The 16,966-nt window shown below is 38.0% G+C and overlaps 1 protein-coding gene across 30 annotated transcripts in view; it reads right to left on the bottom strand.

Annotated features, from left to right (window-relative positions):
- Nucleotides 1–16,966, bottom strand: part of CADPS2 (calcium dependent secretion activator 2) — a 494,741-nt gene that overhangs the window by 71,527 nt on the left and 406,248 nt on the right. For all 30 annotated transcript variants that reach the window (XM_021078970.1, XM_013985671.2, XM_013985668.2 and 27 more), the window contains one exon: nucleotides 13,168–13,324. In XM_021078970.1, coding sequence (XP_020934629.1) covers nucleotides 13,168–13,324 — 157 coding nt within the window. The remainder of the gene's footprint in view (nucleotides 1–13,167; nucleotides 13,325–16,966) is intronic.

Below are 16,966 nucleotides of genomic sequence, written 5' to 3'. Positions count from 1 at the left end.
CAACGTCCACAGATTATTCGACTACCCCCCCTCGATTTTAGTTACCATCAACTCTCATCACTCTATCTATTCATTCACACATCTGTTAAACCTACCATCACTGTATTAACATTAAGACCTAGAAATAAATTTTTTGAGGTTAAAAAAAGTCTTGCAAATGACGAACACACCACACCATATCTTAGAGGAATTACATGTTTTCAGAATCAGAATTTTTGAAAACTTAGTTCAAATGAAAACGTGGAAAGGTTGAGCAAGACTATGACATTCAATGAATTGAAAAGTGAACCAAAGTCAGGAAGTGTGATTCCTCCAGTGCTGTTCTTCTTCCTCATGATTGTTTTGGCTGTTCTGGGTCTTTGAGCAATTCCAGCCCCGGGTCTATATCTAAAAAAAACCTAAAATGCTCAGTCAAAAAGATAATACATCCCAGTGTTCACAGCAGCACCATTTACAACCATCAAGATGTGGAAGCAACCTAAATCTCTCAACAGATGAATGGATAAGGAAGCTGTGGTATCTATCTATCTATCTATCTATCTACAATGGAATACTACTCAGCCATAAGAATGAAATTTTGCCATTTGCAGCTATATGGATGGACTTGGAAGACATTATGCTAAGTGAAATAAGTCTGACAGGGAAAGACAAATACTGTATGATATCACTTATAAGTGGAATCTAAAAATACAACAAACTAGTGAATAAAACAAAAAAGAAGCAGACTCACAGAGAACAAGCTAGTGGTTGCTGGCGGGGAGGAAGAATGGGGAAAGGGCGATATATGGGGAAGGGAGAAAGGGGTATAAACTACTGGATATAAAATAAACAAGGATAAACACACAGGTAATATAGTCAATATCTTATAATAACGATAAATGGAGTACGACCTTTAAAAATTGTGAATCACGGAGTTCCTGCTGTGGCTCAGTGGTTAACGAATCCGACTAGGAACCATGAGGTTGTGGGTTCGATCCCTGCCCTTGCTCAGTGGGTTAAGGATCCTGTGTTGCTGTGAGCTCTGGTGTAAGTCGCAGACGTGGCTCAGATCCCGAGTTGCTGTGGCTCTGGCATAGGCTGGTGGCTACAGCTCTGATTCCACTCCTAGCCTGGGAACTTCAATATGCTGCAGGAGCGGCCCAAGAAATGGCAAAAAGACAAAAAAAAAAAATTGTGAATCACTATATTGTACACCTGTAACTTACATGTCAACTATACTTTAATAAAAAGAGTGAACATTGTAAACATACTCAATGTGCTTATAATACACATTAAAAGCTGGACAATTTTATATTGCTATATAGCTAGACTAAGCCTGAATTTATGTAGCCTACTAATAAAAAATATATAAAGAAGCTTAGACTCTAGATCTTGATAGGTAGTTAAACATTGTCATTATTTTTAACCACACCAAAGATCAAATACACGCTAATGTAACAAATCATGACATCTGCAAATGAGCACTCTACCTCATCAATTCAAAAGCTACTTTATCATACATTTAGAGTTTAGGTATGTTGGCTATTAAGTCATACTTGGTTTGTTAAGATGAAGGAGCACATAAGGAGAATCACACTCAAGTTATTACTAAATGTTATTATAATGATTCGAAGATTAAGTAGCAATTGACTCAAACATATTTCTAGCAAGAGCGCTCTTTTATGTAACAAATTAGTACATCTGCAAATGAGCACTCTGCCTCATCAATTCAAACGCTACTTTACTGTACATGTAGAGATTAGGTATGTCGGCTATGAAGTCATACTTAGTTCATTAAAATGAAGCACATAGGAATCATACTCAGTTATTATTAAATGTTATAATGATTCGAAGATTAAGTAGCAGTTGACTCAAATGTGTTTCTAGCAAGAGCTCTCTTTCTGATACACTTGATAAGCACTGAATTCATTATCTTTTTACATAACTCTGATTATCTCCAATTCCCATCCTAGGAGTGAAAATAGAGATTTTTACCTACACCAGCAACCTGTTAGCTGTACTAGAGACTTTTCTATCACTTCCGACATTCAATTAGTCATCAATTCCTGCATATTTTATATCTTTATTATCTTTTTAACACATCGGATTCCTCTCTTCATCATCACGACCATTGTTGTTCTAGTTCAAGCCTTCTCATCTCCTGCCTTGGCTAATGCAAAAATCTCCTAACTGGTCTTACACTCTTCATTCTTCAACTGCCAATCCACCTCCTTGAAAATCTCAAGCAGAGGGGTTTGCTAAAATATAAAACTAGTAATGTACCTTCTGAAGATATTAATTCTTTAATGGATCCTTAAGACAAACTCCAAAAGCCTTAGCATGGTATGAAAGCCATATATGGAGTGTCTTTTTTTTTTTTTACAGTAATTATTATGATTTACTGAGAACATGTCAGGTACCATATTAAACACTTTGAGTTTATTTTTTTTTTGCAAATTTTTTTTTTGCAAAATTTTAAAATTGTTATTTCCCCAATACAATTATTTTTTCTACTGTATAGCATGGTGACCCAGTCACATGTACATGTATACATTCTTTTTTCTTACATGTCCCATCATAAGTGATTAGACAGAGTTCCCAGTGCTACACAGCAGGATCTCATTGCTTATCCATTCCATAAGGCAATAGTCTGCATCTATTAACCCCAAGCTCCCAATCCATCCCACTCCCTCCCCCTCCTCCTTATGGGGTGTCTTAATATGACTTTCTCTGGCTCATTTTGGTTGCCTGACCCCTACTACCCAAGGTCCAGCCATAATGATTTTCATGGTTCAGTTCAAGTGCACACTTTCCAAACTTTTCTTGAAATGCTTCATTCTGCTGTTGCTTTGCCTAATTAACTGGTTTCCCCTGCTTATTCTCCACCCTGCATAGGCTTCCACTGTTGTCCATGTTGTACTTCTGCACTTGTCGATGTACCTCTTTCTTCCTATGAGGTGAAAAGTCCTTGAGGAAGGGACCATGTCTGTATTCCTAGGACCCAACAAAGTCCTCAGCTCAGAGCAAGGGGTCAAAGTTTGTGGAATGAATGTCTATTTCGATACAATACTAAGATTAGACTACTACATAGTTACTACATTATTATTCTGTAAAAGAACCTATTGAGGTCTGTGTATCTTTCCATATTTCTTAAATAAAATATATGGTATTAAATATTTTCATGAGAAATTCTACGTTTAGACCCCTATGTCCAAGATCAGTCTGCTAAAAATTCTCCTGGATATGAATTTTGGCTATTTTATGTCTCTAATTTTAATGAATGTAGCAAAGGGAAGATTACCTCTGTTCAGGCACGATTAGATATGAAACTATTAAATTCTGCAGAATTAGGAGACAATGGAGACTTTCTGTATTTCCTGAGAACTATCACAAATGTTGAATTCTGGCCAAAAGTGTGCTCATGTTTCAACAGTGTTTCTTTTTTATTTAAAAAAAAAAATCAAATTTAAACTCATGTTCCAAAGTTTCAGAGAACTACCAATTGGTAGTATTATTTCTCTGGCAACTAGATTCAGAAAAGGCAAGAAAGGATGGAGGGAGAAATGGGGTGGAGGGGGGAAAAAAGAGGAGGAAAAATGAGGAGAAATGAAGAGAAAATACACACAGAAAGGGAAAGAAAGGGAAAAGAGAAAATTCCGCTTCAAAGGGCAAGACTCCTGGAATAAAGACAACACTATACTTGTGTATGTAAATGTATGCTTCTTTTCTCAGTTGCCCATATGCCAGTTTGCATCCCACTCTTATCAGACACTGTCAAGAGCCCCCTTAAGATGTCGCCCCAGGCATCAGAATGAGTGTTTCTATCTTCTCCATATGGTTTAATAAGGATAGGTTAGGACTTGGGGCTGCCACCTGTCCAAATCAAGCCTTTACAAGCTACCACTGCAACGTCTCATTGGAACAGGCAAGTTTTCAACGTGGCCTCATCCAAGAGCGCTTCTGACATTATACCTGAGGTGGGGAAGGATAAAGAGCTGCTCAGGAGGAGCCTCAAACGGGGCTAGGAGAACACGAGTGGAGGATCATATCTACTCTGTTGATAAAAATACTGTTTCCCCCCAAAGGTTCCATGTTTCCCAATATCACCTTGTCAGAACATAATGAAGCATCAATGACATCAAGCCCATCGGTACAATTAGAAACGGCAAAAAGCAAGCAAAAGGCTTAAATAAGAGGTAAACTGGGGGTGCAGATGTGCCCAATTATTTTGAACATCCCAATAATTAATAAATTAGTGTTGATTATTTACATACCAAAAAGAGTCTTACATTTACCAAAGTACTTGTCATAGGCTTTTAATAGCAAGATTTCAACAGAGACTTTAAACCACAATCCAATTAATAACAATTACTGAGACAATAATCACTGGATAAATTAAGATAAGCAGATAAAAGAGTTCATGTATTGTGTTTAGGGTAAAACTATGCTGTTGACTCCTGAGCCCACATAATCCAATTTTATACTGCAGCCTCCTTCCAATTAGTTACCATTAGTGGATTACTAGGAAGAATGATTCCCCCTAAAATGCTAATTAGGCATTTCAGAAGGGAAAGTGTAATTTACGATCAGCAACCCCACCGCCCAAAAAAACCCCCAACCAACACAAACAACAATCAAAATAACAGACTTTGCCATAAAACAACCATTATTCAAAGGGCTACAAATTGTATCAATCCTCAACAATGCAAGCACCATGGCCTAAGATTTAGAAGTAACAGGTCACTCTCCATGTTGACAAATGCATATAATGAGGACCCGTCACAGGACATATGAATCTGGGCTTCAGGAGCAAAGTCAAGAGAACTGCAGCCTAGAATAGCATTTTGTAAAATGAAAACACACACACACGCCAAACAAACCCCCTCTCCCCACTCGGATCTCAGAATGACACCCAGTCTAGAATCTAGCACATTAAGGAGGCACTCAGTAAATGTCTGTTTATTGAATAAACATCAATAAAGACCCACCCTCTGAAGGAAACTCTGAGAGCACCCCACTGAAGTTTAAGTAAAATAGAAAACTCTTCAGGTGTAACTCTCCTTTTAATTAAAATTCGATAAGTAATTTTAATAGTTTAGTAATATTTAATTTATCCTATACTACATGATAATCTCCTAAAGCCACACCCAACTCTTCCTTCCTTCTCAAGACACTTGTTAAAAATACTACAGCATATTATATATTCATCCATCTATCTATCTATCAGGCGCTAAAAGGTAATAAGGAGTGAGGGCACCGATGTTATACTTTCTCTTAGGTTTCTTATTTTGGGGGCAACAAGTCCAAATGCAACAAATCCGAGCGTAAAACTGTAATTAAAAATGTCAGGAGGTCCCTTCAAGGCTCAACAGAAACTAATCTGACCAGCAACCAGAAGGACGCAGGTTTGATCCCTGGCCTTGCTCAGTGGGTTACGGATCTGGCATTGCTGTGGCTGTGGTACGTAAGTCAGTAGCTACAGCTCCGACTGGACTCCTAGCCTAGGAACCTCCATATGCTGCAGGCATGGCCCTAAAAAGACAAAAATAAATAAATAAATAAGTAAAAGTCATAGCACACAGTCCACATAATTGAATTATAATTCTACAGTCTGTTGCATTATATTAGTAGTGCATATATGTCCATATCCTCCATTAGATTATGTTTTTAAGAGCAGGAATTGTTTTTTATCCACGTATCTATAAGGGGACTGGGTTTGGTAAATTGCAGGCTTCTGTTTCTTGCAGAATTAATTCATGAAAAAAAATAAATATATATATTAATCAAGACTTAGGGCAACCATAACAAAGAAGTCTCATGATCTTGCAGTTTTCATGCGGTCTTTTATGAGATTATAGCCAAATGGAAAAGAGTAATTTCACTCCAGTTGCACACACACTTTCTCATCTTTGGGGGGTATGTCCCACAATGCTGTCCTGGTACTGCAAACAACTGAGTGCAGCTCTAACGGGACCATCAGCTCTCAGGTGTGGGGTTCTTGATGCTCATGGCCTTCAGGAGTTAAAGATGTTCCTGCAGATCTACAGGGAAGGACACTTCGAGAGCAGTTCAGAACAGATTATTTTCTCTAAGGCGCTAACGTCTACGAGAATATACAACCAGATTAAATTGTGAGGATGTCTACATGCGATAAAGTTACGAGAGCAGTACTGTGAAACTCAATTAAAAAAAAAAAGTCACTGATTTTTTGCTTTTAGATTTCTGTTATAGTTTTGGTCGGTAAAACAAGTTCTAACCCACAATTTGGAATCCAATCAACTCTTGGGATTGGAGTTAAGTATTTTTCACGCGTTAGTGGTCATTTTATCGCTTGTAAAAGCTATAAAACTAAGCTGGCACAAAGTCCTGCTATAATCTAGAGGTTATATCCGTTCTGCATTGTTCCTAGTATTTGTATGTCCAGATATATCTACAAACACCAATCTGTGAATTTCAGATGTACAGCTCATTTAAGCACTTGAGATAGAGTGACATGAAGGTGTCAGCCCTCCATATTTCAAAGCTTGAAGATTAACCTAATATACAATATGGTGACCTAACAGTTCTTCATTTGAAAGAAATCTGAAAAATAATCTCTGATACAGCTGAAGTGTGAGAATAACCCAGCGGGATTTCCACCTCTTCATTTCTTAATGAGTTTTTTGATAATGAGAGGTGACTTTGCCAGTCACTCTGGGCTCTATTATGGCTAATTTGACTCCACTTCACTCTCCTTGTTAATTATTAACACTAGCCTTTTTATCCTCATGAGACCACATTCCAATTTTTCTTTTTTCGATTTTTATGAGCCCATCTTTATGAAGGTGAAAGTCTGGGAGGATAGGTTTTCACTTAGTGTAGAGCCCGAACATTTATTATTCGTTTAGGCAGAGATGCTGTGACATTGATTGTATAAGCACGGGTGTTCTTCAGTGTGGCTTTAATGTGCTAGCAATGTGAAAAGGCTGTTAATTAAAGAAGAAGCGCCGTGGTATTTTTCACTTGGGAATCTGTTCCCAGTAGAATGGTCATTTGCCACTTGCTAGCATATCCACAGATTAAAAGGTGACTAGCTTCTAAGGGCGTGCCTTTCGGTAGCCCTGAAAGAAATGATGTGTGCCGTTTGCAGATGGCTTTCATTTGTCCCCAGCCGTCACTTACCACTCCTGCTATCGACAGGAGGACTGTGGAAAAGAGCGTGCAAGGGCAGAGTCTATTTGTCCCTGCTTCACAGTTATGCAGGATCATTCAACTATCATGCTAATTGCTTCGTTATGAAAACATGTATTTTCCCTCAATTTTAATACATCTCTTTTTCAAAACTGTTTCGTTATCATTATCATTTGAAGTGATTATCCATCTAGTTAAATCTTGAGTTGGGGGGGGCATGGATGGGGTGGATGGATGCAGAGTGGAGAGGCAAGCTGGAGTTGTCTTTTTTTGGACAGTAATGAAGGAGCTGGAGTTTGTTTTCTTCATCAGTCCTGCTCTGGGAATCAGTGGGTGAGGCTGTGAGGGGCGGGAGATTAGGGACAGTTGCTAAAAGTGTGCTGCAGCTGGTCCTCGTCCCTTGAGGAAAGCCACACTTCATCTCCAGGGCGTCTTACGGCTAAGGCTTTCCCTAAGCATGCCTAGCTGGAAGGAAACACACACGCCCTCCAGACAGAACTCTTTTCTCCCCTCCATAACACCGTGACCGAATTCTCCGTCTCGAATCTTTTGCTCCACCAATGAGTTCAGTCCTGGAATGCTTGTCGTGGATGCTTCAAAATGCACATGCTAGGACAATACTTTGTTGGGTTCTTTCTGTACCCTTTAAGCAACCTGCTTCCTCTGCCTGTACAATTCGAGGCCCTTATAAATATTTTATGAGGTAAAAGTGAAAGTTCAAGGAGTCTCTTACCCCCCTACCCCGCCTTTTTTTTTTTTTTCTCATTAGGGCCACACCTGAGGCATATGGAAGTTCCCAGGGTAGGGGATGAATCCGGGCTGCAGTTGTAGCCTACACCACAGCAACACTGGATCCGAGGCACATCTGTGACCTCCATTGCAGCTTTTGGCAATGCCAGATTCTTAGCCCACTGAGCTAGGCCAGTTATCTAACCCGCATCCTCATGGATACTAGTCATATTCTTTTATTTTATTTTTTTTGTCTTTTTTGCTATTTCTTGGGCCACTCCCGCGGCATATGTAGGTTCCCAGGTTAGGGGTCCAATCGGAGCTGTAGCCACCGGCCTACACCAGAGCCACAGCAACGCGGGATCCGAGCCGCATCTGCAACCTACACCACAGCTCACGGCAACGCCAGATCATCAACCCACTGAGCAAGGGCAGGGACCGAACCCGCAACCTCATGGTTCCTAGTCGGATTCGTCAACCACTGCGCCACGACGGGAACTCCTATATTCTTAACCCACTGAGCCGCAACAGGAACTCCATCCTATCTTCTTTAAAAATATTATTTTGGAGTTCCTGTCCTGGCTCAGTGGTTAATGAACCCAACTAGTATCCATGAGGATGTGGGTTTGATCCCTGGCCTTGCTCAGTGGGTTAAGGATCCAGCATTGCTGTGAGCTATGGTGTAGGTCACAGACAAGGCTCAGGTCCCGAGTTGCTGTGGCTGTGGTGTAGGCTGGCAGCTACAGCTCCAATTGGACCCCCAGCCTGGGAAACTTCATATGCCGTGGGTACAGCCCTAAAAAGACAGAAGACCAAAAAAAAAAATATTTTATAAATGCCCTCCAGAACCTGCTTTTGCCATTGGCGATGGAGGCACACTGAAGACCAAGTAATGAGGTTTGTGTTGGCCTGGTTTCCTGCAGAAGGCCCCGCCCAGGCACCTCCCCTCTTTGGGGTTTAGTTTCTTCAGCTGGAAAATGAAGATGCTTGTCTAAGGTCCTTTCTACTCCCCCAAAGATAAGCACCTATTTTTAACTATTGAAGTATAAATATTTTAACAGAAGAAAGATGGTAAACATCCAGGGGGAACATCTAAATTATTCACTGAAAAACCAAAACCACCACTTGGCTCTAAAGCTTTCCAGATGCAAATAAAGTACAAATTCTAACTAATATCTCTATTAGTGTTAGTAATTTTTATTTTGGAAAAGCAGACATGAGTATGTGACATTATTAGTAATAAATCACAACTATTTAAAATCTCTACATAATTAGTGGTATACCACTTGTGGGTAACAACAAGCACTGTTATTCAGCAAATTATCTTCCTTAACAAGATTGGACATTTCAGAGCAATCTGTTCCTATTTTACCTCTGGCTAGTTAAAGTTTAAATTAATTAGGATTTGTACTATAACTCTAATTGGGTCAAAATGATAAAAACTGTCATGCCATGGCAGTGATGTAAGAATCTTTTGTAGAAGGGGTGGTGGTGGAGAAAGAACAGGAAGTTTTATATTGTCCCATAAGCTTTCCAAAAGGACAGTTTAGGGGCAGCTTGTAAGTTGAAATTTAGCATTTGAATTGAATTCATTAAATCATCATCTGACTATTTTAGGAATTTAATAAAACCCAGACTTATCAATAATAGTCTTCATTCCTATCACATATAATATTAATGGCAAAAACATGTATGTCTTACCATCTACTGAGATATCAGTAAGTGGTCTTGGCATTGGAGAGGAACTTATGAGTTCGAGTTGAAAGTTACTGCATTCTATTTCAATTCCCCAGACCACACCAAACTCCCAACCAAAAGGAAATTATGGCACCAGGCAACATTTCTATTTACCTCACTCCATAAAGGAGCTGTTTTTCTCTGAAATAACTTATGTTTTCCAAAATAAGTTAATCACTGCAAAATCAACACCTAGGTCTAGATTTACCCCCCAGACTGACAGCCCTCAAAGGATATCATCAGTAAATGCTTCTGTGTTTTTAAATAATATACAACAAGATGATATAACATAATACTTTATCCATATAATATAGCCAATGGAAGTAGAAATGCTTTAAGACAGGGGAGGGATATGTCATTCTTTCGAATTAAATATTCCCAAAAAAATCACACTTCTTATTTTATTTTAGTGTTATTATAATTTTTTCTTTAGGTCTGCAGGTGCAGCATATGGAAGTTCCTGGGCTAGGGGTTGAATCAGAGCTGCAGCTACTGGCCTACAACAGTCACAGCAACACGGGATCCAAGTCAAGCCTGCAACCTACACCTGGGCTCACAGCATTGCTGGGTCCTTAATCCACTGCATGAGGCCAGTGAGCAAACCTGAATCCTCTTGGTTACTAGACGGGTTTGTTTCTGCTGAGCCATAACAGGAAATCTTAGTGTTATTTTTGATATAACTCTCATAAAATTACACTTGCAATGTAAGAGCTTTTAAAAATAAATTTTAAGAGATGTTAATTAGTTGGAATTGCAGTAGAGGTTGCCCCCAAATTTCTAAGAAAACTAGAAAATGTTTTTGTTTATAATAAATTCTAATATATTGAATAGTTAAATGAGTCATCATTTTGACTCTTTGATGGTAATCATTAATAAATACCATTATCTTTGAATAACCCCCCAAATAAATCTACACATAGTCAATTCTTGAGTTTTCATGAAGTAGAGAAAAGCAGTGTTAGAAATAATCCTATATTTTTTCTCTTTAGGGACCTAAAGTACAATATATGTATTTGTTTTTCACAGCGGGTTTACTGTTACACACTCTTCTTAAGACAATATTAAACCTGACTTGTATTTCGCTAATACTTAGTGATATTGAGCATTGTTTCAAGTGCTTGTTGGCCATCTGTATATCTTCCCTGGAGAAATGTCTATTCAGGTCTTTTGCCCATTTTTCAATGGGGTTGTTAGCTTTTTTGCTGGTGAGTTGTATAAATTGTTTGTATATTTTAGAGATTAGGCCCTTGTCAGCTGCATCATTTGAAACTATTTTCTCCCATTCTGTAAGTTGTCTTTTTGTTTTCTTTTGGTTTCCTTTGCTGTGCAAAAGCTTGTCAGTTTGATTAGGTCCCACTAGTTTATTTTTGCTTTTGTTTCTGTTGCTTTGGGAGACTGACCTGAGAAAACATTTGTAAGGTTGATGTCAGAGAATGTTTTGCTTATGTTCTCTTCCAGGAGTTTGATGGAACATGTAATGTGAGTAAAACGAATGTATACATGTAACTGGGCCACCATGCTGTACAGTAGAAAAATATATACATAAATAAAAGATTTAAAAAAAAACCCTGACTTGTAATTCCTTAGCAGAAAAAAATGGTGATAAGAGACTAGGAAAGGAAGAAGGTCTTTTGAAGTCTGTTAGCCGCAAGAAGGAACCAAACTGGAACTTAAAATCTCACTGACGATAATTTGCAGAATCAGTGTTCACATACAGATAACAGTGGGTGTAGCAACTCCTGAGAGCAGATGCTGCTGTTGAGTCTGAAGTAGGAATTAAAGTTTAGTATTTTTGGCTTTCTAACATCATCTCATAGAAGTGAAGTTGGGTAAGAGGATGAACAGGGTGGCGAAAAGAATCAAGATTTAAATGTTAACAGATCAATATCTATAATATTTATTTAGCATCACATATGACCTATCACCTTCTTTCATCTTCATTGCCAATGACACTGTAGGCACTATTATTTCTCTCTTTTACAGATGAAGAACCTAAAGTTGATCAAGGTTAAGCTACTGTCAAAGGTAAAGTAGCAAGTGGCAGAGACAGATGTTTATCCCCGAGGCCCATATTATTAATTAGTATAACATGATGCCTCTCTTACTATAACAGGTTCTTCACTTGGTGTCCAAAATCCAGACATCCATGGGGAGGAGTCACTATGACGCACAATTTCATATTTATGTGGATGCTTTTCTCAGGTGAACAGTTGTAGTTTTATCACAGATCCAAAGGGAAGAATAACCAAAGGAAGGTAAGAAATGATGGACCACCATGATGAACAAAGGCAAGAATTTTTTTTAAAAAAAACAAAGATAAATGTCGGAAAAAGGACCGAGGTTTAAACCTAGAACTATAGACTAGTGATATCCTGGTAAGAGAGAAGCAAAAAGACCTGTCGTTTTAAAAATACAGCAAGTGTGAACTGTATTGGGTAACTAAGTTCCTGGGAGAGCTGGCAGACCTGCACTGCAGGAAGACAGGGCAGAGGGCAGGCAGCTCTCCTCGGGGTCTAGGTTCCTCAGGTCATGTCGTGGGCGCTGTGTGTGGGCGCTGTGTTCTCAGCATCACGCTCCAGAGCAATACTGAAAGATGGAGTGACGTCTCTTCAGAGAAATGTGATAAGAATGGTAACGGGTATGACACGAGGAAGAGCTAAATGACTGGGAATAATGGCTGCGAGAAACCATATGCAACAGAAGAAGGCCATTCCACGGATCAAGTAGGACAAGTCAGAACCAGAGGTTAGGAGGAAGCAGAATTCAACCTGGTTTATAATGAGAGTAACACTAAGAATAGGGGGTTAATGACCCCAAGACCTCTTCGAGTTGAAGCAAAGGCCTTCAGTAGAGACCAAACTTGGATTGAAGGGAAAGGTCAAAGAGAATCATCATAGGAAAGGCCCACAGGAATCTGTGCACGAAGAAATGCCTTCACAAAACCCTGATGAAAAACTAGGTTTCTACTGGCTGCTAGAAGACCATCTGCCAGAATAATTATGAAAGTTATCACTGCATTGGAAAAAATGTCTCAGCAGAGAACCTCTGATTCTCTTTAATTTCTAAATACTGAGAGAGCAAGTGTACCACAGGGCAATGTCGCTATCATCTGTAGAATCGAATCCCTTCAGACAAACAGCATTAGCACACTGCCTATTAGCAGAAGCCTTAACATAGCTCAGTGTCTAGAATAACAAATTTCTAACGTTTCTTTCAGAATGTTCGTATTCTCGAATACTTCAGAAATGTTAATCTTGGAAGATTTTCTGATTCAAGAGGTACCAAGAGAAGGTGCCTATGTCATCAGGGCTTGATGAAGGCAGGGCGGGTGGGAATGACAGCCACTTTGGAGGCCAGCGGAACAATGCGAGAGTGTTGCTGGTACCCCCCAGACCCTGGCTGGATATACCTTGGAAGGCTGAGCAAAGGTGAATGCTACCCATCTTGATCCTGCCAGGTGAGTGCTAGCGCTCTGTAAATAGACGCTTAGGCACACAGCGTTCCGTCCCTTCCCCCGTTTCCTATAATACAAAAGAAAATGCACATGCTTACCGTCATTTCTGAGGAAATTATTAAGTAGTTGGAAAAGAGGAAAACTGTCCCAGGAGTCTTGGGGTTGAGCCTCTAGTGCAGTATCCATATCCACTGTGAATAAAGCCCAAAATTTCTCTGCATGCTCTGCCAATAAATCAGGCCACCAGGCAAATGCCTGTGAAGAAATAAAGAAATAATGTAAACAGAGATTACCTCTTGAAAGATACACAAATACTGTGCTGCCTGAAAACGTGTTCTTAGAAGTGAAATTGTAGAGCAACATTGTAGAATATGGTATAAAATGTTTTAATATCTCTAGTCAGGGAAAAATATTGGAAATAAATACAAACATTTATAGCAGTTATGATTAAATTATGAGCTATAAGGAAATTTTCTTTTAGTCTTGTTTTATATATTTTTCAAGCCATTTAAATTAAAACTGTATTAAAAAGCAATAATATCATTTTACATTTTAAGTCAACTTTAGATTTTATATTTTATTTATCAATGCCAAATTTGTTTACTATTTAAATACATGCATTTATAAAATTTCCTTAAATAAGCTTTTTGCCCCTGTACAGCAGAAACTGACATAACATTGCAAATCAACTATAATAGAAAAAAATAAAAATCTTAAAAAAAAAAGAAAGAATGACTTATGTCCCTAATCTGGGGTGATAAATGAACATACACATTTGTGAAACCCAAAGGACCCCAAATGGATTGGCCTAAAGAGCTCTGTCCTGAGACACATCATAATTAAAATGTCAAAAGTCAAAAACAAAGAGAGGACTTTGAAAGCAGCAAGAGGGACTCATCAGACACAAGGAACCTCCCAAAAGGCTAATGGCCAGCAGATTTATCAGCAGAAGTTCATTCATGGACACAGAGTATAGAAGAGGTAATATTTGACATCAATAACAAAGTGTGTGCGGAGAAAGTAAAAGTGCAGGGTTTTTGCATGTGATTGAAGTTATCATAAGTTTACATGGTTAAAAACTCTGGAGTCCAGTTGAGAGGTGTGTCTTTGCCCATTAATAGTTACTTTAAATGTAAATGGATTAAACTCTTCGATCAAATGATAGTGGCTAAAAGGGTAAACAAGATACAACTATATGCTTGCTGCCTATGAGAGACTCACTTTAAAATGAAGGCCACACACAGGCTGAAGGTGAAGGGATGGAAAAAGATGGACAAAGTTATCATTCTATGCAAATGGTAACTGAAAGCAAGTAGGGGTGACTACACATAGAAAAAATACATTATAGGTCAAAAACTGCCACAGAAACAAAGAAGGCTATGCAATGGGAAAGGGTCAATTTGCCAGAAAGCTAAAACAATGAGGAATACATAAGCATCAAACATCAGAGCACCTAAATACATAAAGCAAACACTGACTGTGAAGGGAGAAATAGATGACTTACAAAAGGAGACTTCAATACTGCACTTTGAAAAATAGAGAGATTATCCAGACGGGAAATCAATTAGCAAACAGTGGCCTTGAACAACACCAAATCAGCCCAACAGACATACACAGATCATTCCACACAACGGGAGTACACTACATATTCTTGTCAAGTACACATGGAACATTCTCCTGAAAAGATTATGTTTGGTCACAAAAAATTCTTATAAATTTAAGAAGATTGAAATCATCCCCAGTATCTTTTCCAACAGTAGGAAAAAACCTAGAAATGAATAAGAAACAGAAAAGAGAAAATTTTCACAAATACATGGAGATTAAACAAGACACTCTTGAACACACATTCACTCAAAGAAATCAGAATAGAAAATATCTTGAGACAAATAAAAACTATAACATACCAAAACTTATGGGATGCAGTGAGGGCGGTACTAAGAAGGAATTTTATAGCAATGAATACTTACCTTAACAAATCTTTTGTTAGATTAACAAAGAAGAAAACAAAGAAGACGCTAATAAAATCATAAATGGAAGGGAGACATTACAACTGATGCCAGAGAAATAAAAAGACCATAAGAGACTATTATGAACAATTATATGACAAGTTGGACAACCTAGAAGAAATGGATAAATTCCTAGACACACATAACCTGTCAACACTGAATTAAGAAGAACAAGAAAAGTTGAACAAACTCAAAACAAATAAGGAATTTGAATCAGTTATCAACAAACTTCCAACAAGAAAAGCCTAGGAACAGATGGTTTCATAGGTGAATTTTATCACCAAGCTGCCTCCAAAAAACAGAACAGGAGGGAAATTACCAAACATATCTTATGAGGAGTGTTATCACCCTGATATCAAAAGCAGAAAAAGACACCACATAAAGAGAAAAACACAGGCCAATATCCCTGATGGACACGGATGCAAAAATCCTCAAAAAAAAATATTAGCACATAAATTTCAACAGCATATTAAAGTGACCATGTACTATGACCAAGTGGGATTTATCCGTAGGATGTAAAGTTGATTTGACACACACAAATCAATGTAATAGATCAAATTAACAGAGAAAATGATAAAAATCACATGGTCATCTCAGTAGATGCAGGGAAAGGATCTGACAAAATTCAAAAGCCTTTCATGATAAAACTTCTCACAAATTAGATACAGAAGGAACTTAACATGAAAAAGACTGTATATGAAGGGCCCATAGCTAATCCTACACCCTCCGGTAAAAAACTTTCCTTTAAGATCCAGAATACAGCAAGAATGCCCACTCTCACCATTTTTTTTCTCAACATGTTAATAGAAATCTGTGCTAGAGCAATCAGGTAAGCAAAAGAAATAATAAGCATCAAAACTAGAAAGGTAAAATTATCTTTGCAAATGATATAATCTGGTAAGTAGAAAAAACTGAATATTCTATAAAAAAAACTGTTGGAACTCATGAATATATTTAGCAAAGATGCAGGATATAAAATCAACATCCAAAAATCAGTTCTATTTCTATATACTAATGATGAACCATCTGAAAAAGAAATCAAGAAATAATCTTATTTACAATGATATAAAAGAGAGTAAACATTTTTAGAAATAAACAAAACCAAGCAGGTGAAAGACTTGTAAACTGTGAAGTATAAAACACTGATAAAAGAAATTAAAGCAGTCACAAATAAATGGACAGATATCTGGTGTTCATGGATTGGAAGAATTCATATAGGTAAAATGTCCTTACTACCCAAATGATTTACAGACTCAATACAATCCCTAACAGAATCCCACTGAATTTTTATAGGAATAGAAATAAACAACTGTAAAATTCATATGGAATCACAAAAGACCCCCCAGATAGCTAAAGAAGTCTTGAGAAAGAAGAACAAAGCTGGAGGCATCACACTTTCTGATAACAAAAAAGGTATACTGCTAAGCTGTGGTAATTAGATAAGTCTGGCACTGGCATAAAAACAGATATATAGCCCAATGAAACAGAATAGAGATCTCAGGAATAAACTCACACACACGGTCAACTAATCTTCAATGAGGGTACCAAGAATACACAATGAGGAAAGAACAGTTTCTTCAATAAATGTGCTAGGAAAACTGGAAATCCACAAAGCAAAAGAATGAAATTGGATCCTTAATTTACACCATGCACAAAAATAAACTCAAAATGCATTAGAGACTTAAACTTAAGAATCTGTGAAACACTTAGAAGGAAATAGAGAAGAAAAAGCTTAACTTTTTCTGTGGCAATGGTTACTTAGATATGACACCCAAAGCATAGGCAACAGAAGCAAAAATATGTAATTTATCAAACTAAAAAGCTAATGTGGAGCTCTCCTGGTGGCTCACTGAGTCAAGAACCTGACATGGTGTCTGTGATGATTCAGGTT

This window comes from Sus scrofa, chromosome 18, assembly GCF_000003025.6.
Source record: "Sus scrofa isolate TJ Tabasco breed Duroc chromosome 18, Sscrofa11.1, whole genome shotgun sequence".
NCBI lineage: Eukaryota > Metazoa > Chordata > Mammalia > Artiodactyla > Suidae > Sus > Sus scrofa.
Note: the sequence above shows the minus strand (reverse complement) of the source record. Positions and strands in the feature narration are given on the sequence as shown.